General features: G+C 42.4%; 3 protein-coding genes across 3 annotated transcripts in view; all 3 read left to right on the top strand.

Annotated features, from left to right (window-relative positions):
- unc13ba (unc-13 homolog Ba (C. elegans)) overlaps positions 1-25180 on the top strand; it is a 173066-nt gene that overhangs the window by 44031 nt on the left and 103855 nt on the right. Inside the window, exons 5-10 of the mRNA XM_087176061.1 lie at positions 130-253; positions 2738-2811; positions 3559-3616; positions 4825-5038; positions 23283-23582; positions 24051-24138. Coding sequence (XP_087032187.1) covers positions 130-253; positions 2738-2811; positions 3559-3616; positions 4825-5038; positions 23283-23582; positions 24051-24138 — 858 coding nt within the window. The remainder of the gene's footprint in view (positions 1-129; positions 254-2737; positions 2812-3558; positions 3617-4824; positions 5039-23282; positions 23583-24050; positions 24139-25180) is intronic.
- LOC147818680 (uncharacterized) lies at positions 5757-8205 on the top strand. The gene is made up of 4 exons (XM_087176052.1): positions 5757-6008; positions 6093-6794; positions 6915-7004; positions 8014-8205. The coding sequence occupies exons 1-4, from the start codon at positions 5757-5759 to the stop codon at positions 8203-8205; spliced, it is 1236 nt and encodes a 411-aa protein (XP_087032178.1).
- On the top strand, positions 11220-12354 carry LOC147818679 (uncharacterized). Its single transcript, XM_087176089.1, has 2 exons — positions 11220-11911; positions 12339-12354. Exons 1-2 carry the CDS (start codon positions 11220-11222, stop codon positions 12352-12354), a joined length of 708 nt encoding a protein of 235 aa, XP_087032215.1.

Genomic DNA, 25180 nt, shown 5'->3' with positions numbered 1-25180 from the left:
GACACTTTTCATTGACTAAATATTATCACCCTTTCCTTTGTTTTTTGTATTTTTTACTTTCTATCTACTTTCTTTCTCTTTCTCCCCGTCCCTCTGTTTTCTCTGTTTCTCTGTATTTCTGTCCTTCAGGAGGGACCAGGAGAGTGGACGTCTCTGGACTCTGAAGTCTTAATGAGGGAGGATGAAATCTGCGGCACCACCAACCCAACTCCACACCAAGTGCTGCTGGACACCCGCTTTGAGCTCCCCTTTGGTATGTATATGTACACAAACGCATTTGCTCACAGAGCCAGAAAACTAGCATGAGGAGGTTTGGCAGCATCATCATTCTGATACTTTCACCTGTACTCTGCATGAGATTTGAAGCAGCTCTAGAAAAAAAAAAACTGGTAGTTTGGCATCTTTGGCTGAATGATGGTTCAACTCTTGAGCTGATGGTTCACAAAAAAACAACAAAATACACAGTACTGTATCTCCATGAACACACTGTAAGGGCTCGAGAAAGAAGAAGACATACATTTCAGTCTCTAACATAAGCCTTAAACTGATGATAACATCATGAGGAGTTACCACACTTCCCCAGAACGTCCTATATGGTATAAAAGTAGATGTCCACGTCTTCTTGATTATAAAAAGCAGGTCTAGGTTCTATGTTCATACTGTGAAAGTATCAAAGCGCTCAGTCCACTGAGAAATGCACACAGCCTGTATTCAGAAACTGAGCCTTAAAACGGGCCATCAGGACTTCTGTAACTTCGTGATGTCAGAACAAAGAAGTCACTGCTCTCACTCATGCCCCAAGCTCCGCCCACCTTGCCCCAAATAACTCTATATCAAACAAAATATGGACTGAACTACTGAGAGCCTTTTATCAGCCAGGTGTTAAACAAACGCAAAGTACAACATTTTTACTGTGGAAGACATTCTCTCGCCATTTCACTGCGCATTTATACTTTTTTATAACATAATAAAAGGGACAAATAACACAACCTTCAGAAAATACCTGAGATGAATCAAATGAATGAAAGTGAGAAAACATGCGAAAACAATAGATTCCTGAGTATACTAGATTAAACTTCTATTAAACTGGTTAACAAGCAAGTTTGGAAATGAATGAGAATATACTGTATGATTTTTTTCTTCTACAAAAGACTAGACCCCAATCAAGAAGCAAGAATCCCCCATGTATTTTGTATAAATTGTATTTGTCTTTTCCTTGTTGGTAGTTGGAGCTCAGACACAGTTTACTTCAGCTCACACCGGAGTTGTTTGAAGTTGTGTTCATCTGCGATGGTTTATCCCTTGTAGAATCCCCATTTATTAGATCTTGTGGAGGTGCCATTTAGGTTGATGAAGTTTTTATGAAGAGTTTCTTCATGGTGACATTTTGGCTGCCCTGAATATACTCCAAAATATTTATCATTACTCTTGAATTCTATGTTTTTGCTGTTTTTTTTATTTTTATTTCTGAAGTGTAATCACCTGAACAGCAACAATTATTTGAATTGTTATTTTGTTTCCTTGGCACGCTGTTAATCTCAAGGAGTTGTCTGAAGTGTCTGTTCTTGAGCTGCCTTTGCCCCCCCCCCCTTACACTGCCCGGCACTTTTATTTATCAACACTTACCTGATGTCAAGATGACACTGGTTCATGCTGCTGTCCGCTCAGGGCCTGAAGATGGAGATAAGATAGCACTTTCCCTATTTAAAGAAACTGACAAATGCTTTAAAAAAAAAAAAAAAAAAAAAGTATAAGTAATTGACATCCAGTCAACAGCATCAGTTCTAATCAATAGGGAGTTGCATCTTTTTGGTCGTCACTTATTACAGTGAGTCATCCTGAAGCACACAAACACATTAAAATGACTGTGTGTTGTGGATTAACACAATCAAAAATATCCCTTAAATATAGAAAAAATTACACATTTTCCATTTAAGATATGGATGTTTTTTGTACATGTAGTTTACATTTATTAATATTTAACCAGTATTTTATTCCATCTAAAATGTAAATAAACAGGATTTGTCAAACGTGTACAACTGTCCTGTACAGTATAGAATCTGCTTGGCAAACTGTGACTGTCTACTGTGAATAACATTTAACATACTCTGGACACAAAAGAATATTAAAAAGTTTAGATTTAAAATTTAGACTTAGACATTTGCTCTAGTGCTCTTAGGCATTTAAAAAAAATACACATCATTTTAATTACGAACAAATAGTAACATGGCAGAGACTAAAGCCAGGGTTTCATATTTTCCCCTTTTCTCGTCCTTTTCTTTTTCTGTCTTCGGGGAGGTCTTGTGAGGAGGTTGCTTTTTCTATTTCTGGGCCCCCAAAAGGAAACCTCCTCATCAGCTATTAAACACACATGAATATAAGATGGGGGCACATCAAGTGGTGTGGATGGAATAAGACAGGATGGGACAGGGAGCATGGAGGAGAGGCAGCTGAGGGAAGGGTGGAGCTACAGTGTCTGTGGTCTTTCATTTCTTTTTGCACTTTGGCTTACATTCTGTCTTTTGCACTCTCCTTCTTCCTCCATTATTTACCTTCTCTCTCGGTCACCCCTTCCTCAATCCTACCATCCATTTCTCCATCCCACGTTTCTGTGTTTCCTCCACTTGCACGCTTTCACCACTCTCTCTTGCACTTTCCTCCACATATTTTCTTGTCATTCTTTTAATTCTTCTCATTTGGACTCCATCTATTTCTTCTGTCCAATCCATCTGTCCAGATATCCCAGACGACGAGGCTCAGTACTGGACCAATAAACTGGAGCGGATCAATACCATGCGGATACATGACGAGGTATGTTTACTGAGTTTATTTCCTGTTAATAAGTTATAAACCATCAAGCTATTAGAGATGTTAGATTGCAGCTAATTCAGTAAGTCTCAAATTCTGAGAAAACAGGGGAATCCCGACGAGGACAGACTTCCTTATTCTTCACCTTGAAAGTATGAACCTTTGGTGTCAATTGAATCTAAACTTTTACAAGCAGTGTAGAATAACCTTACAAGGATATTCTAGTTTTTTGTGTGAAAATATAACATATAATTAAAAAAAGTGCTTTCCTCTGTTGTGTATTTAATGATTCTTGCATCCACCCACTACAGTAAACCATGTAAGTGAAGAAGCAGAATTAGAAGTAAATGTCTCACTGTTCCAGATCACTCTCAGTAGCTTCTGGGACAATATTTTCATGGTAGGAATAATGCATCTGAAATCTCAAAAGTTTTGTTTTCACTTACATTTTAAACAGCTGTGAGACTGTGTCTTGTACAGCTGTTCCGTTTAAAAGATTGCTATTGCGCTTGAGCTACCGACTCTGATCCTCCACATTTAGTTATCTGAATATTGTCACACTGTGGACCCTTCTCAGTGACGCTGCAGTTTGTGTTGGTTCTCTGCTGCTACCTAATGGCACGTAGTGGTTATTACAACACAAATGACCCATAAATACCATACTGAGATGTGCCATATTACCGTTAAATCATTTTCATTCACTGATCTCTTCATATTTTCTCTTTTGTTTCCATGTTTCTCTTGTGGAAGTATCCACTGCAGGAAGAGGTCCAGAGAAGACGAATGGCATCTGTACCCTCCCAGTGCTGTAAGTGTTGGAGTAAAACATGCTCATGCCATAGCACTTTAACAGGATGGTGCATGTTCACTCATTTGTCATTCCACACTGATGACTCTAATTTGGACAAAAAACTGTTTTTTTCCTCATCCCCCCTTATGTTTGATGAGCAAAAAAAGAAATTTCACATCAGCCACTAGAATAATGCTGGTGCCTTTTGGCCATGACTGATTCTTCAGTGCAGCTTATTGTAAACAATCATCACCACTTATTTCTGAAAAAAAAAATCTGGCTCACTGTTTGCACACTAAAGAAGATTTATGGATGCACAAGCCACTGTGGATGTTTGATATTGATCCAGTCATCACATTTTTAGTCCAGCCTCACTAAATTCTTATTCATCCCTCACTGGTGTTGTCATTCATCATTTCCATCAAGTGTCACAGATTTGGGTGTTTTCAGTCCCATTATGTGTTACATACTCGTTCAACCATCACCAGTTCCTGTTACTGATTTGATTCTTCAGTAATGAGGTTTACTTTTCTTCCTGACTTCTTTGAACAATTGCCTCCATGCCACCAGGCAGTTGGAGTTATTTTGGATGGAGTGACCAGCAGAGTACGTATGATGGTTGTTTTTCGATTTTCCCCCTGTGACTTGTTGTCCTTTCAACTTCTGCATGGTACAGGACTGCTTTTTACTTTTCTTTTCAGATTAGGGCCACTGCATATTTGGTCGGTATCCTGCGTTTGTCTTCATTGTATTTGAAATGTTACATTCTTTTAATCTAATGCAAAGCATAAAGGCTCATTCTGTTGACATGTTTTATGTGGTGTTTGAAGTTACATTGTTTTTTTTCTAATAACGTCTTGTTGTTCAAGTCATTGTCAGCTTTGTATTATATACCTGCTACCACAAGATGGAGATATACTCAAACTATGGACATCTTCTTTACATCTGGACAGTATCCATGCAGTCTGCTTCTCTGCTTCTTAGAATAAACCTCATAATTATTAGATATAATTATTTCTTACCTGCTACATCAAACTTTGTAAACTTTTGGCTCCATTCTCACGAAGATGTGGCGAGTTCAGTTTGTTTAAAGTTACACTTGACAAGTTTGGCTGTGGTATCTGATAACAATCTCATGTCTGCAGTCCAGAAAGTCTTGTATTAATTAATTTTAGAAATTATCTTTCCAATGTTTTACTGAAGTGTTTGTGCTGTCTTTCACTCAGCCTTCGATGACCATGATAGTGCAGTGGACGACCGTGATAGTGACTACCGCAGCGAAACCAGCAACAGACCTCCACGGTTCCACAACACCCCCCAGACAAATTCATCAGTGCACCAGTACCCTATAGGACGTAGGGTCCAGCATCAAGCCCTATCCAGGGAGTCTGACTCTATGCAAAGCTATGAGCTAGACTATAGAGAAATGAGGGGACCCAGGTAAACACACACCCACTCACTGAGACACATAAGCAAACACACAAATCTCTGACCTCATCACTGCAGCATCACTTTAGAATAATATTCTCATGACTGGTGCCCTGTGGCAACAAATACATGGGTATAGCTAACACATGCACTAAAGTATCTCCTGCATTTTTCAAGAGTAGCAGAATCCAATGATAGAAGTTTTGATTTCTAACAAATATTACCATTGTCATTAAATAGGTCCCATTTGAAAGTAGAAGTGGCACAGCCTTAGATAGTTGTTAGAACACCTGTGGCATTACTGTATGCAGTAATTATTTCTGTTGTGCTGTTGTATCTAATAAATGTAACACTGTTAACCTGTTGCTTATAATAGTTTATGTATATATATATATATATATATAAATTGTATGTGTGGCCATGGTAAAACAAAATAATCTCTGACAAAAAGTGACAGCACAACTTTGTGATAAAAATAGGTAACTTTACAGATTATCATACAAAATCCTTTTCCTTCCACATAGTTGGCTTTTTTATTTGCAATTCCATTTCACACACTTTGTTTGCATGATCTGCTGTTTTTGATTCATGTCTAATACTTTAATTTCTCTTTCTTTCTTTTTCTTTGCACCATGTTTCTCTGCTTCCTGCATGGCTCTTTTATTTTTTACTTGATTCCAGGCCATCAAATAGTAAGGGTGGAGTAAGAATAATCCCTGTTGATTCAGGTATGGGAGTGGAGGATTGGGAGAGTAAATATAAAGTGCCTGATTCAGGTGTCCTGGACGATTACTTGGATGCTGAACAGAAAATGTGGGAGGACGAAGATAAAAGCATTATTTATCGGATCAGTAACAGCCCGTCTGAGTCCAAAGGCAGCAGGTTCTATCAGACAGTAGAATGTGATGCACTGTCACCTGAGGATACAGAAGAGCCAAATGGCAGGTCACGCAGACGGAGGCATGGCTTTGGTAGTGGAGAGGTACGTTTAGTTTACAAGGAAGCTGGCAGCTTTGAGGATGAATCATCCCCTCCTGAAATTGATATAATTCCCTCTGTCAAACAGTTACGACAGCAGACAGACAGAGAAGGTCTACTTTACAAGACCAGACTGTGGGCCAAAACTGCCTTAGACGAAACACTTGAGAGCTATGCAGCTTTTCGTGAGGAGGAGGCTGCTCGGCAAGAGGCTGAAAGGATCAGGGGGAGGAGTGAATATGGCTCAGTTGGTTCAGATGAGATGCAGTATTCCTTTGGATCTGAGGAAGAACTCGATGACCTGACATTCACTGAGGGGGATGCTAGTTATGAATATGAAAGTTATTACTACCCTGGCAAGTATATGTCACCCTCTGGAGGTCAAAGTTATTCAAGCAAAGGGAGAACTTGTCGTGGACAAGATCCTACGTTGTCTCCTGTAGAGGAGCCAAGTGATGAATATGTAGATCCAATAGGTGAACTGCAGAGCTTAGTTCATTCAGTGTCTGAATACCTTGCTGTAAAAGAGGAGGAGATCAACAACTATGAGTTGATGCCTAAACCAATTAGAAGAAAACTCCCAGCACTGCCAACCGATGTGAAAGCTGCGCGACCTGAAGACGACCATAGCAATGAAGTCAAACCTGAAGTTAAGGAGGACAGTGCTGCTGAACAGGGCATGGCTGGAGTAAAGAATGTCATGAGCTCATTATTCAGTACAATTACAGGATCAAAGTCTACCACTGAGGTAGACGCCTCTGGCACAACTCCATCATCCCAACCATCACAGGCAGAGTCTGGTATGTCAAAATTGCTTTCTTTAATCCCTAAAGGTAGTAGTGAACCCACAGAAACCTCTGGTGCCACTGCAACAAATCCACCTACTTCTCAAGCATCACCCCAACCTGAGTCTGGCATTTCAAAGCTGCTTTCGTTTATTCCCAAAAGTGGCGGTACCTCCCCTCCAGTAGCCATAGTTCCTCCTGCCTCTCAGGAGCCAGCGACAGAAAAAAAGTTTTCCCTTCAGTCTCTTTTGCCATTTCAGTCCTCTGAAACAAGTCGCCAAGCTGACACTGATCAGACGTCAACAAATGTTGGCACAGAGGCACAAGGTAGTACAGCCACTACTAATCAATCCACATCTGGGTTTGAATCTATGTTAGGAAGGCTAAGTCCTTTGAGACTTTTTTCCAGTGCACCACCATCTAGGGAGCCATCACCTCAGCCATCAGAGCAAAGAAGTGCATCTGCTGCAAGCACTGAATCCCAGCAAGGGTCTATAAGCAGAACCATGAGTCCTAATAGAGAGGGCTCACAAACAGAGAGCCAATTGTCAATTGAGATGAGACCAGGTTCAGGAAGTGGATCAGTTGATCTATTGCCAGATACAGGAAGTGGATCAATTGAGCTTTTGCAAGAAGCAGGGAGTGGGTCAGTAGAGCTGCTGCCAGAAACAGAGTCATCTGGTGAGATACCTGATATTCAGCAAAGAAGAACTTCTGCAATGTCTGAACCAAAACCTGAAAGCACTTCAGAGGAAACAGGATTCTTCAGTCCTTTTAAGAAATCTCTCTCTAACCTCATATCAACAGTTCCTCCTGAAAATCCCACCCAGACTGACACCAGGCCCGCAGAAGAGTCATTTTTAGGCAGCAAACTCAAAATCCCATTTTTCTCCTCTGAAAATACTTCCACAACAACCCCATCAAAAGCAGAGGGAGGTGTGCTCTCCGGGATTCTTAAGTTTGCATCTGGTGAAGATGCCAATGCTCCACCAAAGAGTCTATCCCCCGGCCCTTCAAGAACTCCCTCTCCAAATCGTGTTTCACTTCTTGAAAGTGTACCAAAAGGAAATACAGAAACTGGCTGGTTTTCAAACCTGTTTAAGGTAGCCCCAAGTGAACCTCCTAAGGAACCTGCAAAACCCCAAGTCACTCCCACTGTAACGCTAACCAAACCTGGTTGTGAAACTGAGGGGCATACTGAACAAATGGTCCCTGAAACCACAGAAAGCACTGACTGCAGAACAGAACAACTGTCTCAAGAGCAAACCGTGTCTGAAAAAGATTCCCAATGCACGACGGATATCCAGCCTGAAGCAGATGCCACATCTAAAGATCAAGGTCCTCCCAAACCTGTGGGACATGCCACACCACAACCTCAAGCCTCGCAGCCTCAAGGAATTCTTTCTGGACTATTAAAACTGGGATCAACGGAAGATGCATCATCTGGCAAGAAAGTCCAGGGTGGCGACAGTCAGTCTCAACAGGGTGGGTTATTCTCAGGCCTATTTTCATCACCCTCCCCGCCTCCTCCCCAAGCACAACAGAATTCTGCCACACAACAGTCAGGAGGACTGTTGTCTGGATTTTTAAAATTTGCCTCTGACACTGTTTCTGCTCCTACAAATCAGTCACAGTCAACATTGCCAGGAGGCCAATCTGGCCAAACTCAAACTCAAAGGCAAGGGCATCCTGCTGCTACACAGCCACCTTCTGCAGGGGTCTTATCTGGGCTCCTGAAAAAAGCTACAGACACAGTGACTGGGTCTCAACCAACTCAGTCCAGTCAAGAGTCACATTCAGAAGTAGCAGAACATACAGTGAAAATGGAAGGACCTGAACAAAACGTGAGTCAAGGGACCACTCCTCCTACTAAGTCAGCAGGGATTTTGTCAGGTTTGATTAAAATGGGTTCAACAGAAGCACCTCCTCCTGACAAAGGTCAGCCTGACCAGCAACAACCTGTAACCTCAGATCAACAGCCAAACCAACAGCAACAACCTGACCAAAACACAGAAAAACTACCTCCTAAAGCAACAGCGACAACGCCTCAACCTAGTGGATTGTTTGGGGGTTTATTGAAACTGACAGAAACTGCTACCCAGCCACCAAAAGCACCTTTGGCTACACAATCTACACAACCAAATCAGCAATCTGGTAATATGTTGTCAGGACTTTTTAACAAAATTGTGGAACCTAATCTTACTTCATCTCAGCAACAACCAGAGCCTGGTGTTCAAGAGACCAACCAAAAACCAGTGCAGCAAGCCGCTCCACAACAAGGAGGTTTCTTCTCTGGTCTTTTTGGAATAGGGGGGCAAGACTCTGCGCCTGTCAACCCAGCCCAGCCCTCACAAAACCGGCAACAGAGTGGCCCACCCGGGCGGCAACCCAATCAGCAACCGGGCAACAGACAAAACTTACAACGACAAAACCAAGTCCCTCCACAGCAGCCCCCCAGTAGCCCTGGAGGGATGCTCACTGGATTATTAAACAAAATTGCAGATACAGGAACCCCCCAGGCTTCAGCAGGGAATCAATCAGAGCATCAACAGGCACAAAGAGCAGGCACTAAGATGACCCAGCAACCACCCAATCAACAGGGAGGCTTCCTCTCTGGGCTTTTTTCAACAGGTCCTACTCCTCCAGCACAGCAGCAGCCACCTGTTACTCATTCAAACCAGAATCAACCCCAACAGGGTAACAGACAACCTCTGCGGAGGCAAAACCAGATACCTCCCCAACCTGCTGCATCTGCACCAGAGCCACAGCAGGGTGGACTGTTGTCGGGGCTTTTTAATAAATTAGCATCTACTGATAATGTACCACAACAGCCCACCCCACAGACTGGGTCTCAACAGGGCAATACGTCAAAAATTGTTGGACCTGGTCAGTCTACTTGTCAACCATCGTCTCAACCCAGTCAGCAAGGAGGATTTTTGTCTGGTCTGTTTGGTCAGACTTCACCTCAACAACAACAGCCTGGCAAAACAGCAAATTCTCAACAGACAGCAACCCAACAGCCTAACCAAGGTGGAGGCTTGCTTTCAGGAATTCTGAAACTTGCATCTGGGGAAAATGTGACACAGGAACAACAATCACCCCAGCCTGCTGAGATAGGTCAACCATCTGTTAAGCCAGTGCAAAATCCAGCTCAGCCTGAATCAGGGGGATTATTCTCTGACATGTTAAACAAAATTTCAGGTACTGCAGAACAACCATCATCACCTGCTAATCAGGTGAACCTTAAAACAGCACAGGAGCAACAGCAGACACGTGCAGGACAGGGGCGACCACAGATTCAGAGAATTAAACAAGTCGAGATGCACTCCTCCCAAGAGGTGGCCACAGATAAGGAGTCAAAAGGTCCAGCTCAAAAAGGTTTCCTATCTGGTATTGTTAATGCCACAGAGCCATCATCAAAGCCATCACCACAATCGTCGTCAAAAATACAGCAGTCATCAACCCCTCAGCTTGGGACAGAGGAACCAAAAACCAGCACAAATAGTACCTCTCCTGGCTTGTTATCCAGCATCTTCAAAACAGGCCCCAGTGACAGTAGCACATCTGTTCCTGGAAAGGAAAGTGAAAAAGGTCTTCTGGATCGTTTACTATCAAAAAGTAAGGAGGATATTGCTTCAGGTACAGCAACACTAACAACTTCTGTTGTTGCAGATAACGCAAAAGAACCTCCACAATCACAGGTTTGGCAAGATCCTACAATTTCCCCAACTCAACGTTATCTTGAGGAAATTCAACGTCTCTTGTATGGGACAGCAAATGAGTATGGTTACAAAGACCTTTTATACAACTTTACCGAACATGGTGTTATTCCACCAGAGCTCTATGAGCATCAGTGTCTCATAGAAGCTCTTTTGTGGCAGCAACTCAATGATTATGCCCTTGCTGAAGCTCTTGCTACTCAAGTTCAGGAACGTTACCAGGCATGCCAAGGGCATATACCACCCACGGTTACAGCACCTCAATGGGAGAATCACACATGGTTGAATCCTAAAGAAATGAACATCAGTGACTTCAACGTACCCTCACATCCTTGGAGGGATGCTGCTGCCCAGCTTTTTGAGAGCAGAAATCGTTTTTTTGAGCCAGATGAAGATCTTGTCTTGTTTGACATGAGTTGCAGAGAAAAGAAACCATGGAGTAGCTGTGACCATTTGAATGATCTTGATAGGAACAGAAAACCTTGGATTGTTGGAGGAAGTGCACTGAATCTGTCCACAGAAAAAACAAAGACACGATTAAGCAGATGTCTGTCGCTGACAGAGTGCAGTGTACGGGAATTCAGCAAAGTAGTGGAAAAAAGTGATGTTAGTAGTGATGTAAAAGATGAAGACTTTGGTTTGAAATCAGCAACTGAGTTTTTAAAACGACTTGCCACCAAAAAAGGTCCAATGGATTTAACACGGGGTGCTATGGATTTAAGCTGGTCTGCAGGAGCTACAGGAGATGCAGAGGATGAAATGATCTTTGAGGATTCTGAGTGGTATCAACAATGGCTTTCATTATTGGAGCAAGGGTTGTGGTGGCCAGCTGAGGCTGGAGATTGTGGATATTATGTTTACACAGATGAGGAATACATTTATTCCCTTTTAACTGACAGAGCTGGCAGACACCTCTATGCTTGTGCTGCACCAGAGGATGTACAAGCACTAGGAAATATCACTGAAAATATTGCAAACATTCTGAAACAAAAAGAAAAGGACAAGGTGACCCTTTGTGGTTTTAAAATCCCCCTGTGCCCTGAGGATAAAAGCTTCTGGATTGCAGGCGAGCAACAGAATAAATTTGTGCTTTCAGATGCACCCGTGGACCTAACTTACGCCCTTAAAAAAGGTGAAAAAATAATGAACATGAATTTGGAAAGCTTCTCTCAAATGTTTCAGGAATCTGTATCTTCTCAAGTAGAGCAGCCTGTAGACTTCACTGTGTACAAGCTTAAAAAGATCAAAGTGGGATCTGTACAAAATGGTTATAGCTGTCAAGAGGAGCCATTGGAGGCGGCTGATCTTACTTTAAAGACACTCAAAGGAGGGCATGGAGGGCCATACTGGAAGAACCAGAGGACACCAGATATGCTTACATCTTCACCTGCACCTTCTCCAAGGTGCTATTCACCACAAATCTCTCCAAACAGACATTACCCAGTTCCTGAAATCAAGATCGCACATGTAGATGATACACCTGCAGACCAACCAAGACAAAAGTCAAGCTCCATATTTTCAGCTGTTGGAGGAGTCACTGGAATTTCTTCTAACACTAATGCATATAAAGCTGAAACAGTGTCATCCTCAATGCCTGCTACATCACCAACAGTGGCTAGCAAGGTTTCAGAGGCTCCAAAAATTTCCAGAAATCTTCATGAGACTTCTTCAGCTTCAAAAATACCAGGACCTATACAGACGGGAAGGAAACTACCTACACCACCAACTGTTAGTAAAGGGGACAGCACTTCAGCTCCTCCAGCACAGCCAACTTCTGTTAGGAGTTTACCCACTACATCTACCTCAACTGTGCCCTCTGTTTCCCCACAGAGACCCCAGCTTGTGAAGCAGCCATCTCAGGCAGACAGAACCAGAGTATTATCACAAGCAAATAAAACTCCAGTCACTGGGATAGGGGACATTACCAAAGTCTGCAGTACTTCAGCATTGGACCAAACATCCTCCCTGTCTCAAAAGCAGCCACAAAGTTCATCTCAGGAAGTTATACCAAAGTTACATATACTGAATGACTCAATTACATATAGTGAAGCCTACCTGTACAACAGAAATCATAACTTTGGCTCTCCTATGGGCACTCATGTAAGTAATAAAGTCCTAGATTTTTCTGCAAACTTAAATAAAGACAAAAACATAGGACACAATGATGCAACAGAAGCCAATATGGAATCTACACAAAAGGATGAAGCTGTTGACTGTACAAAGTACAAGTTGAAAAGATTTAAAGAGAAGAAGCGGATGGATACTAATGAAAATATGGACTTGACTGGCAAGGCCACAATTGCTGTAGATCTAACAAAGCAGACTGAGGAAGATGAAGTTGAATGGCTGAATTCAGAACATCCTGCTGTGGACACATTACAGGAAAGTCCAAAAGTTTCTGTTCAGACCAACTATAGGCCAGTTGATCAACACAGCACACCAGAGAGAAGACTGTCCATTCAAGAGATTAAAATTGGCCCTATCTCTTCTACAATGCTTATCCAAAGGCCACCAGCCTCCCATAGTACCTCTATAACAACTAAGACGAACCAAACTGATGTTTCAAGCTCCGGCAAAGGTAGAATAGGCATTTCATCCAAACCATCTCTTACATCATCTGGCGAAATATCAAGGAGTTCTTACTCTAACAGAGTGTTACCAACAAAACCAACAAGCTCTTCTGTTACTCATATTTCAAGTAAAGGATCAAGCCATGATAGTGATCTCAAAAACACAGCAAAAATTGGACTGATACAATCTCCACATACCTCACCACTGGTAAGCCCTGTTATGAAAAAACAAGTGGAACATCAGGGGCAGCGACTGCAGATGCAGCAAAGCCCACCAACGGTTACAACTGGTTTTGGAAAGCACATTCCTGTTGACTCTAACAGAGCAATTTCTACACCTCCTTTCTATCAGTCTAGTGGAAAGGCTCAGAAATATAAGGAGACCACTGCACCAGCAAACTCAATTAAAGCTACATTAGATATGTCTGTCAAGACATCAACCAACCAATCTCAGCAAACTGTTGTGCCATCAAAGGATCCTGTCTGTGAAGCACTGTCACTGACAAAGAGAAAACCATTAACTTCTGAGGAGGCAGACACAAGTCCTAGTCATCATGTATCCATTGACTTGTCATTTAGAGGAGAATCACCAGAGCCTCAGGGACAAACAACAGAGTATACTCATTCAGTACCATTTGAGGAACATCATTCTCGTACTATAATGGATAATCAGGTAAAATATTCTGTCAGGAAGGAGGAGATTACATCTGGTAGTAGGAGGCCATCATTACCAAGACAACAACCTCTTTTAGTTCAGTCTTTTGAATCCCTTGAAATTTGTAAACCACCTCAGCAAGCCACAGCACCAGCCAATACAATTAAGGCCACATTAGACATGACTTCTAAATCTTGTGCCAAATTGAAGGAGGTGGTTCCAGAAATAAGAACAGATGACACTCTTACTGAAGCTATACCACTAACGAGAGGCAAGCCAAGTGTCCGTGAACTTGCACGAAAAAATTCTGTTGGTGTACCACTAGTTGTAGATATCCCTTCTCAAGAACCTTGTTGTGACATCATGATCAACTCCCCTTCAAATGCAAAGCAGGGGTTTGAGAATAACACTCAATGCCACTCAGATTATTTTCTATATCAACAGCAAATTCTTCAGACATCCACTTCAACAAAACCTGTTACAGCTATAGCACTGGATATGTCACCCAAACCATGCCAAGCAACAATTGGAACAACATCGCCAGAATATGAGTCTACTCAAAGTGAAGCAGTTTCACTTGTTAATAAGCCAAGTGCAAGAGCAATTGCCAGACAAGATTCTGTTGGTGTTCCTTTGGTAGTTGAACCAGCACCACTGGAGTCAACATGCCAGAAGCAACCTCAAACCATGATTCCTTTGCAAAAACAGCAGACCCTGGAGAGAAATATTGTCCCTCTTCTGAATCAACCACTTCACAGTAGTAAGACAGTACAGTGCTCCAGTGTAAATGAGAGCAATAGCATGTTACAGTCCACTATCCAACCTTATCCACTCTCTACAGCTCCAGCAAACTCTGTCAAAGGCACGTTAGATATGTCAACAAAGGCATGTAAATCAGACACAGTGCTAAACCATTCAGATCCACTATCACTGGTAAGAACAAGGCCATCAAATTTTGCACATTCTCAAAGAGATTCAGTTGGTGTTCCACTAATTGTGGAAACATCCCTCTTCCAAGAGCAACCTAAAAGACAGCAGACACTGGTAGGATGGCAAGAAAAGATGCAACAAGGATTTGTGCACAGTGAATCTCAAGAAGTTGATCAAAGAGCATCAGCACCTGCCAACGCCATAAAAAGCTTCTTAGATATGTCTCCAAAACCACAGCAGAAACATTCTGAAATAGCTCCTGATATCTTGCCAACTGAAGCTGTGCCACTGCTAATAAACAAGGCAACTGTAAGAAGGCATAGTTCTGTTGGTGTACCACTCATAGTGGAGCCATGTGTACATCAAGAAGCAAGACAAGCCTTGAGTGGAGTCAACACAACTGAGACACTGCATAAGCAGATATCTACCTACCATAGCAATAAAGTCTTTTCTGGCTCAAGGACCACCTACAAGGATACACACCAACAAAATAAGCCAGTGGACTTCTCAGCAAAAGATAGCATAAATACAGCTATCATTGCAAGTACTTACATCCAACCAGAAGATGGACAACCCATGAATTACACTTATAACAAGGCAAAGAAAGAAATGTTTGAAATAAGACAAACTGGAAAGCAATTAGAAAAGAAAACTATACTAGGTATTGTTGACCTAACTGTGGATCACCAAAACAAAACCACAGTTGTCAGTCACCAAGATGCAAAGGATCTTTCCTCTCCTCATGTGTCCTCTCAGTCTCAAAGTAGTCCTTACCACCAGCAGCAATATATACCTCCAACTATTCATCAACAGGTCATCACCCAACCTGGAATAGATCGCAGAAGGCAGTCAGAAATAGGACTGAACTTTGCACCAATGAATACTTCAGATTCTTCTTTAATGCCTATTGAAAGGACGATACAGCCTCCTCCTCAAAATTTTGCTCCACAGGCTATACAGGACAGTGCATATCAACATGTCAACAACGTATATGTTGAATCCAAAAAGCCTGATCATTTGCCTCCATACATACTTCAGTTGCAAACACAACATTCAGTCCCACAACATCAATACCAGCAACCTGGTGGGGGAACTGGCTGGACCTCATCCATTGCTATGTCTCAGCCAAAGGCTCCAAAGCTGCAAAGACAAGATACAAATGTTCAACATGATATGAGCCCTAGACCCAAAATTCTTATCAAGCAGCCAACTGTGGACAGCTATGGGAGCACTGAGGAAAGCCCATCAGAATTTGTAACAGTTACAAGTAATGGACAGTCATTGCCCCCTTTTTCTACCCAGCAACTATATGGTACATCCCAAACTATTCCTTCACCACAAATTTTGAACATTAAACCACTCCAAACACACAATAGACACAAAACTGATCCTTCTCTACAGTCTTTGGGGATACAGCCTGTTCAAAGCAGTGCGGCAATTGATCATTCTGCAAAAGAACCTCTTCAACTCTATAAACAACCTGATCAAAGCCAATGCTCTGTCACTGTCGAGCAATATCACAGACCAACTGTATTAAGTGCTGTGGCTTCAACTCACTGTGTACCAGAGGTTAGTGCACCTGCATCTCAGCCCACCACGAAACATGACCCAAGGCCTGGAGAACAAGTAATAAGTAGTTATCTGAACCAGGGCTTTGGAGCTGAAATGAAAGAAGCATCTTCGGCACCAGCAGGATCTACTTCTGTCAAGGGTTTGATTTCATTATTTAGTGGTATTGGATCACAACCTTCTGTCAGCACAAAACCAGTTGCTCTTATGACAACTTCCCCAGCAATCCCTGTTGCTAAAATACCAGAGACAACTGCTTTAAGCCCAAAAACTCCTCTTGTGTCAAGTTCCCTGCCTTTCATGCCAGCTTGTGTCAATGATCAATCTGCCTCAAAATTACCCTATGAAGATAAAGATGTGTCAAACACCAATGAGTCACCAGTCTCTGGTTTCAAGCTTACATCTGTTTCTCAAGATTGTCAGCAACCAGAAAAAACACTAAATGTAAGCCCAGTAAGGGAGACACCGGGGAAAGAATTGATCCCTCTTGAATCTTCAGCAGCACCACCAGATACCATGGCACCCAAAGGAATTCTACGTGAAGGCAGTTCAGAAGAAACTTCACAGGAGAAAATTAGCCATCCAAGGTCAATCTACATCGGCATTAATTGCCCAGAAGTACCTCCTGTTGATACCGAGCAAAAACCTTATGTTAGACTGCCCCATATTTTTGTCTCAGCAGCAAGTTCCCCAGAAGACGAGATAAATGAACATGAACTCAATGAAAATAGCAAGCCTGAACTGTCAGAAGGCATTGCCTCTGAAGATATGGCTCCCATTGCAGTAACACCACCAGAGTCTAAGGAATCTTCATCTGCTGATGTTGCACCAAAGACTGATATATCTGTGGATGCTAGGGCTATAGAAACAGAGATGTCACCTACAATGATGACAGCAGCAAATGAATATGACTCACATCACATCCTTACCAAAATCTCAACCACAGAAACCACTCTCTCAGAAGCTGTAGTTAGAGCAGAGATCACTGAGACTTGTGAGTTACCACAAGCCTTGGAGATTAAAGCAGAGACCACTGAGACTTGTGAGTTACCACAAGCCTCTGTAGTTAAAGCAGAGACCACTGAAACTTGTGAGTTACCACAAGCCTTGGATGTTAAAGCAGAGACTATTGAAGCTTGTGAGTTGCCACAAGCCTCTGTAGTTAAAGCAGAGACCACTGAAACTTGTGAATTGCCACAAGCCTCTGTAGTTAAAGCAGAGACCACTGAGACTTGTGAATTACCACAAACTTTGGAGGTTAAAGCGGAGACCACTGACACTTGTGAGTTACCACAAGCCTTGGAGGTTAAAGCAGAGACCACTGAGACTTGTGAGTTACCACAAGACTTGGAGGTTAAAGCAGAGACCACTGAGACTTGTGAATTACCACAAGCCATGGAGGTTAAAGCAGAGACCACTGAGACTTGTGAGTTACCACAAGACTTGGAGGTTAAAGCAGAGACCACTGAGACTTGTGAATTACCACAAGCCATGGAGGTTAAAGCAGAGACCACTGAGACTTGTGAGTTACCACAAGACTTGGAGATTAAAGCAGAGACCACTGAGACTTGTGAATTACCACAAGCCATGGAGGTTAAAGCAGAGACCACTGAGACTTGTGAGTTACCACAAGCCTGGGAGATTAAAGCAGAGATCACTGAGACTTGTGAGTTACCACAAGCCTTGGAGATTAAAGCAGAGACCACTGAGACTTGTGAGTTACCACAAGCCTTGGAGGTTAAAGCAGAGACCACTGAGACTTGTGAGTCTTCCACGGACAGAAAATTGATAGCTCCAGACATAACACCACTTCAAGTAATTAAGCCTCTCAGTGACCAGGTTGAAAACACTACTTTAGTGCTAGCATCACCAGAAGGTGCTGAAACTCTAGAGTTAGCCCACAAGAATGAAAGCACATCTTCAGATGTTGAATTACCTGAAAAAGTTCAGTCCACTGATAAGTTGTCACAGAAAGAAGTATCTTCAGTGTCAGTAAAATCATGTGAAGGAGTCCAGCAGCTTCACATCAAAACAGAAGCGGATGTCACCGCATTTGCCCCAGAACCCAGTCTTGTCAAAGCTCCCACAGAGGAAATAACGGCTTCCAAGGAGGAAAGTTTAGATGTAAAGGTTGATCCGCCTGAGGCAAAGCCTGTGTCTGAAGAGCCCAATGAGCAACAAGGAAAAGGGTTATTTTCTGTGTTTAGTGGCTCCACTGCAAGCCCACAACAGTCGTCCTCCCAATCTGGATTATCAATGCTTGGTGGCATTCTTCCTGGCTCATCTACTAAAGACACTCCTGGCACAGGGTTACTCTCAATGTTTGGTGGGTCAAATGCTCCATCTTCATCTGGATCCAAAGACCCACCACTGTCAACCCCACAAGAGCCCCAGGGAAAAGGATTATTCTCTATGTTTGGTGGATCTAGTAGTCAGCCACCACCTGGCCCAAGAGGTCCAGCCATTGGAAGTGTGCGGCCTAGAGGTCCTCCACCCAAAGAACCCCCAGGCAAAGGCCTATTTTCCATGTTTGGTGCATCTGCACCTCAGCAACCACCCAGTCCCAGAGGTCATCCCGGTAGTGCAACACCAAGAGGACCTTCCACTGGATCTTCTTTATTTGGTGGCATCCTGTCAGGTTCTACTACACAGAAAGAGACATCTAGTGCAGGTTTGTTTTCCAAGTTTGGAGCTCTTAGTGCCCAGCCCCAAACTGGACCTAGAACACCCTCACCAAGACCAATGGTTACACCACCAGGCCCCAGAGGTCCAGAGCCCTCAGGAAAAGGAGTATTCTCTATGTTTGGTGGACAAAACCAGCAAGCATCAGAGGTACATCTTCCAGCCTCTAAACAACCTGAATCAGAAGGTGTTTTCAAAGTTTCCTCTGTGTTTTCACTTGGTGGGAGTTCTGATGGTAACAAATCCAAAACTGGGTTTGGCCTATTTGGAATGTCTTTCATGGAGGAATCTAAAACAGAGCCAGAAACAATTGTTCCTGTCAACGAGGACATTGCATTGGAAAAAGTTACACCACCAGACGGAAAAGAAGCAAAGGATCATGCTGTTGAGGCCGTGGAAAATTCACCCTCTGAGCCTCTCTCTACATCATCAGTTAAGGAGGAACAGGCATGCCAGGATGTTCGAGATTCAAACTTGGACATCACTAGAAATACCACAGAAAATTCAGTTCCCCTAACCGAGCCACATCTAGAGGTGGACAAAGTAGCCACAATGCAACAACACCTTTCTTGTGATGAAAATAGCTTAGATGTGGTTGAAGCTTCTATTACAGATCCAGACATCCAAAAAGAATATAAAGAAATTAAAGTCACAGCGGATTCTGAGAAAGAAGTTACTGGATCAGAAACAGATACTTTAAAAATTAAGAGCACAAGTGATGATACTGATGTAGCTGCCATCAAAAGCCCATCAGAAAAAAGCGATGATGTACAGGTACCAGAGAGTGTTAAAGATGAAACTGACAAAAACAGATCAAATATTATTGGCGTAGAATGTGTGAAAGCTGTTGCTGAAGGAGAGATAATTCCAGAGGTAGAAAAAGAAATTGAGGAGCCACAAAAAGTTGGTAGTGAAGAACAAACAGCTGTTGCAGATATGGAACGGGAGAAAGCTGTTGCTGAAAAACAGATAAGAATTCCAGAGGTAGAAAAACAAACTGAAGAGCCACAAAAAGTTGTTAGTGAAGATCTAACAACTGCTGCAGATATGGAAAAACCATCTGAGGAGCCTTTGGAAGTTTCTGGGGAAGAAAAAACAGCAGTCGCAGATGTGGAAAAATTAAGTGAGGAACCTTTAAAAGATGCTGGCGATGGACAAGGAGCTGTTGCACATGTGGAAAAGTCTGCTGAAGAGGCAACTATAGTTGATTCAGTGACAGGAGTTACAGAGAAACCTACTGCAGAATCTGTGGTGGGTACACTTACAACAGAGACTGTGGTCTCAGAATCTGAAAAATCAATTGAAGAAGATTTGAAAGCCACATCTGAAGAAACAGCAAAGGAGCCAACTGAGGCAAAACAGATTGGAGAAGATAGTACAGAACCTGCAAACAGATTACAGAAACCTTCTGAAAGTAATTCTGTCACAGTAGTCTCATCAACAGGTGAAGAACACACTGTTGGTACCAACACACCACAAATCATGACATCTCAAACTGTGGGGCCTCCCGGTCCATCAGTGGGACCTGCTAGTCATCCACCGCAGCAGCAGCAGCAGCAGCAGCAGCCCAGGCCAGGCATGGCCAGGCCTCCTGGGCCACCAGGACAAAGAATGGGAGCACCAAGGATGGGAGGGCCCCGAATGGGAGGGCCAAGAATGTCTGGACCAAGGATGGCTGGACCGAGGATGGCTGGACCAAGGCAGCCAGGACCACAAAAGCCCCCTGAACAAGCTTCATTTTCTGGCTTTATGTCTATGTTTTCTACCCCAAATACCCAAAGTAAACCATCGAGTGTTGGTGGATTTTTTTCAAGTTCACCTGGTTCACTTTTTGGATCATCACCTGCTCCTCGTCAGCCACAACAACAACAGCAGCAGCAGCAGCAACAGAAAAGCTTTTTTGGCCTTCCAAGTGCCATTGCCACAGAATCCCTCACCAGTGACCTATTTGGTATATTCAAAGGTCCAGAGACAACAAAATCTGAGGAACCTCAACAATCTGGCACAGAGCCTGGAAAAGGGGATATCACTTCTGCAAATGTAACAGTCACTGAGAGCAGTGAAAAGACAGATACAGAGACGACACCTTTATCTGGAGATGGACATGTTAAAAGCTCAGAGGACTCTGAGGTCCCTGAAAAAGGGTTAGTGGAGGAGGCAGAACGAACAGACAAAACAGAGGGAGAAGAGAGTTCTATGACTGAATCCACCATGAAAACTGATTTCCCTGAGAAAAAAGCAGAGGGTGATGAGTCTGCTGAGCATTTAGAGGGGCCAGGTTCTGCAGTGCCTGACAAAGCTGAACAACCACCAGCTCCTGAAACTAAAGGCATGTTTGAAATACCAGGTCTGACTGCCCCTAAATTTGGTTTTATGTCTGTGGCTGCTGAAGGTACATCATCTATTGGATCCCTTTTCTCCACCACTCCATCTCCAGCCACTGGTATGAAAGCACCGCAGCCACAACAGACAGATAGTGGTCTCTTTTCTGGTTTTAAAAGCCTTTCAGCTGGTATTTTCCAGGATGAAAAGCCAACTGGAAAGGAGGAACCATCATCTGTGTTTGGCATGAAACTTGGCTCAATGTTTGGGAACTCTGACCCTCCCAAACCTGAATCCACCCCTCCTGTGGTCACAGCCCAACCTCAGCCACAAGGTCCAAAACCTACAGATGAATTTTGTGAGCCGGAGCCTGAGAAACTCTCCCCAGGTTCTGGAGACACTGGAAGTGCAGATGCCAGTGATACAGAACAAGGAACTTCAAAAACAGGAAGCTGTGACACCTTAGCACAGTCACCACAGTCTGGCCTCCCCTCTCACTCAGATTCCCTAGCAGAAGGTTTGGATAAACCCCAGTTAAAGATCACCCCATGTGAGGTATATAAGAGTGAAGTTGACACACCTGACACCATGCATGCAGATTTGGACACAGAGCAACCAAAGGACCTGTTGACAAAGGAAGCTACAAAAAGGCTAGTGCAATTTGCATGATAAATGGCATTTTCCTTTTATCATGCTAATGTGGACAAATGTATAGCCCCTTTTCCACTCTTCTTTCCCATTTTTATTTGGACCACATTTGATGTCAGTAGTTCTGTAGTCACTGTATTTTTCCTTTTCCCATTCCACAACCTAACCTTAGCATATTGTTAGATTTTGTTCGATTTTAAACAAAATGAACAGTACTTCAAAGAAATACATTTCTTTGTTAGAATATACTGTATTTCCTACACACAACTATAAATACAAAATATTTAGTGAGACCCAGACATTGTACGTTTCATGATCAAAGCCATAGGAAAGGAAATAATTGCATCTGCTTGGAAGGTGCTCGCCATCATGTGTAAATGCACTGGAGCTATTTTGTACATACAGCACCTCAGTAATAGCTTCACTGACAGTGATGGAAGTGCATTGAATGAAGAAACCAATCGTCTTTATTTATTAGCTTTTCACTTGTGAGGCACGTATAAAGCCCCTACTGAATTATTCTCCAAGCCTCAGCCAATTTGTTTGTATGAATCAAACTCTGATAGATTTATGGGGTTGTGGCAGTGCACGCCACACAGGCAGGCTGGACGCTGGAATAAAAGGAACTGTGAGAAATAATTTGGCTTACACCCAAGACAAAGTAAATCATCACAGTTAAAGCACGGAGCCACTTTCCTTGTTAGCAATCTCAATCATTCAGCAGCCATACAGTACCCTCCCATTCAGTCAGTCAGTTATGATTTTTATCAGCCAGGTTAACAGAGTTTTTAACCTTTCAGTTTCAATCTTATTAAAACGTTGGCGAATTTTGAATAATGTGCATTTGTCATTGTATGGTCCATATATTAGTAGATCCTGTAAATGTGCTGTATTTGAAGTAGGGGAACTTTATTCTGCACTTACACTTAGGCTTTTAAACAGAAGCTTCGAAGCTGTGAAAATGTAATTTTCCCTCATTACCAACATGCTGACACCACCTTAAACTTGCATCTTAACCACAGATCTTTGAGAGGGCTATGGGCCTCCCAGTTCTGATGGCAGTCCTCTCTTCACTCGCTTCATTCAGCTTACCTTACTGAAGAATTTCCTTTTACCTTTAGCTTTACCCTTAGTTATTTTAGTTATTAAATTGTTTTATTCCAAAATCAAATGTCCTCCAGTTTTTTTAATCAAAGAAAAGAAAATGTTTTTTCTTTTATTAGAATTTCCATATTAACTATATTTTGAACATGAATTTCAAGAGGTACTTTCTTAAATATTGAATTCTGGAATAAAACTTTTTATGTTTTATCTAAAACCAATTTTACAGTTCATCAGGTACATGTTGCTTTCCCAAATCACCACAGAATTCAAAGTAACAGTCTCCTTCTTCCACAGTCCACCGGACAGCAGTCGGTTTGATTCATCGGGAAACCTCAGCCCGGCCAGCTCCCAGCTCAGCTCTGAACCTGAGGAACGCCAAGGTCCAGAGTCCTGCCACCCCAGCGGCCCTCATCGTCCCCCTCTCCATAGCCAGCCATCTACCTGGGATGAGGAAGTGGAGGACGAGGGAGAAGTTGAAAAAGAGCTGCATCCTCTACCAGAGCCTGGTTCCAACAAAGATCTGATGGACTCTTCGGTCATCCTGCCCAAACCAATGTTGGACAGCCATGATAACAAGACTCAGACTAAAATCTGGTATGTCAATAATGTAGACATCTAGGTCTGCATTTTTAGGTAGAAAAAATCATGGTTCAGGATGACCGGCAACTCCAAATTTGAAAAAAAAGAATAACTGAGTTAATTAGTCTGATTTGACTAACTGAGACTGCTGAATCCTATATCCTCATATTAGTTTTAGACAAATGTGGGAATATATTTTTGCACAGAACCAGGATGGCTTTCATCCCCTGCAACGTCAATTTGAGGCCTGTTATGAAGGGATCTCTGATGATTGCAGTAAATAAACACAGTTTCAATCTTGATTAAGGCATTAAAGTATTGTTTCAAGACCCACTTGAAAAACAGAACTTTTTCTTTGACTGCAAGATTCGGAGGATTGATTAAATTTTTATTGACTGATTCATTCATATTGATTCATGTCTGCCATCTTCTCAAAACTTTTCTCTCTGTATCTATTGATCTCTTTTGCTTCATCTGTCTCAGTTTCTTCGAGGATGGTCCTCCACCCTGCTCCCCATCCAGAGTTCGCTGGCTAAAAGCATACAACAAAGTGAGAGTACAGCTCCTTGAGGTAGGAAGACTCACTTTGTCTGCCCACACCAGCTACTCTCTCTTTGTCTGGTTCTCTTTCTTACACACACACACACACACACACACACACACACACACACACAAACAAACACACACACACACACACACACATATATATATATATATAGAAATAATGTATATTAAGTCAAATAAAATCCCATTCACAGATTCAAATACACATCCACACAAACACTGCTGTTATCCTCTCTCCCCTCTCTTATGTAATGATACTTCCTCTGCTTTTTTTACCCTTATGGGTTGGTTGAGTTTCCAGTCATGCTACAGCAATTTGCACCAATTATGTGCTCCTTAAGGATTTGTGCTTTGATCTGGAAAACCCCATTTCAGCGTGGGTTCCTTCAGATCGGGCTATCACTCTGTTAGACAGTTTTTAGTTCCAAGATATGGTACTGCGAGTTAAAACGATTCGTCAGATTATAGTACCAACCACCTGAGGGCAGTTTACAGTTGACTGTGGTGTTGGGGTCTGTGTATATACTGCAAATGTCATAAGTGGATTATCTGTTGGATTTTCTTTTTCCTTCTATGTTCTTCTTTTATTGTCATTTTGAATATCTAATTGTGTGAACTAATGATTAAAACTTTGTGTATGTCAGTATGAAGAAATTGTTGTGGCCTTCATCAACCTTGGTTCTATAACAGACCCTACAGGTGTGGCTTTGTTTTCCAGTTCAGGTTGTGTGCACAACAAAGGAAAACTAAAGGAAATTTGTAAAACTACAGATGAAAGAAGTGGAGCTTTGTAGAGATCAAATATCCATTCAGAAAAAAAACTAAAACAAGGTGACAAACAATAAGAAAATGACAATGACAATGAAACAAATGCTGTGAAAGAAGTGACTAAGTTGGTGTTACATGTGCATGTGAGCTGAACCCTCACCTGCTTGTTTTTCACAACTTGAACTTAAATGTGGTTCAGCCACCCTCTTATTCATTTTCACAAAATCTGACATCCAGTTTAAACATTTTAGTTTAGTTTCGCCGAACACAGATGATGCTAT

Source organism: Seriola lalandi, unplaced genomic scaffold, assembly GCF_002814215.2.
Source record: "Seriola lalandi dorsalis isolate HSWRI2012SDOR001 ecotype SW California unplaced genomic scaffold, Sedor1 jcf7180002054524, whole genome shotgun sequence".
Lineage (NCBI taxonomy): Eukaryota > Metazoa > Chordata > Actinopteri > Carangiformes > Carangidae > Seriola > Seriola lalandi.
This window is presented reverse-complemented; position numbering and strand designations above follow the sequence as displayed.

What these genes read in the sequence shown, in the direction of transcription:
- LOC147818680 (XM_087176052.1), top strand. Translation starts at nt 5,757, where the DNA reads ATGGGAGTGGAGGATTGGGAGAGTAAATATAAAGTGCCTGATTCAGGT. An exon ending in CATCATCCCAACCATCACAG is followed by an intron (nt 6,795 to 6,914) that starts GCAGAGTCTGGT and finishes CCCCAACCTGAG; the next exon opens with TCTGGCATTTCAAAGCTGCT. An exon ending in CTCCTGCCTCTCAGGAGCCA is followed by an intron (nt 7,005 to 8,013) that starts GCGACAGAAAAA and finishes CTGAAACCACAG; the next exon opens with AAAGCACTGACTGCAGAACA.
- LOC147818679 (XM_087176089.1), top strand. Translation starts at nt 11,220, where the DNA reads ATGGATTTAAGCTGGTCTGCAGGAGCTACAGGAGATGCAGAGGATGAA.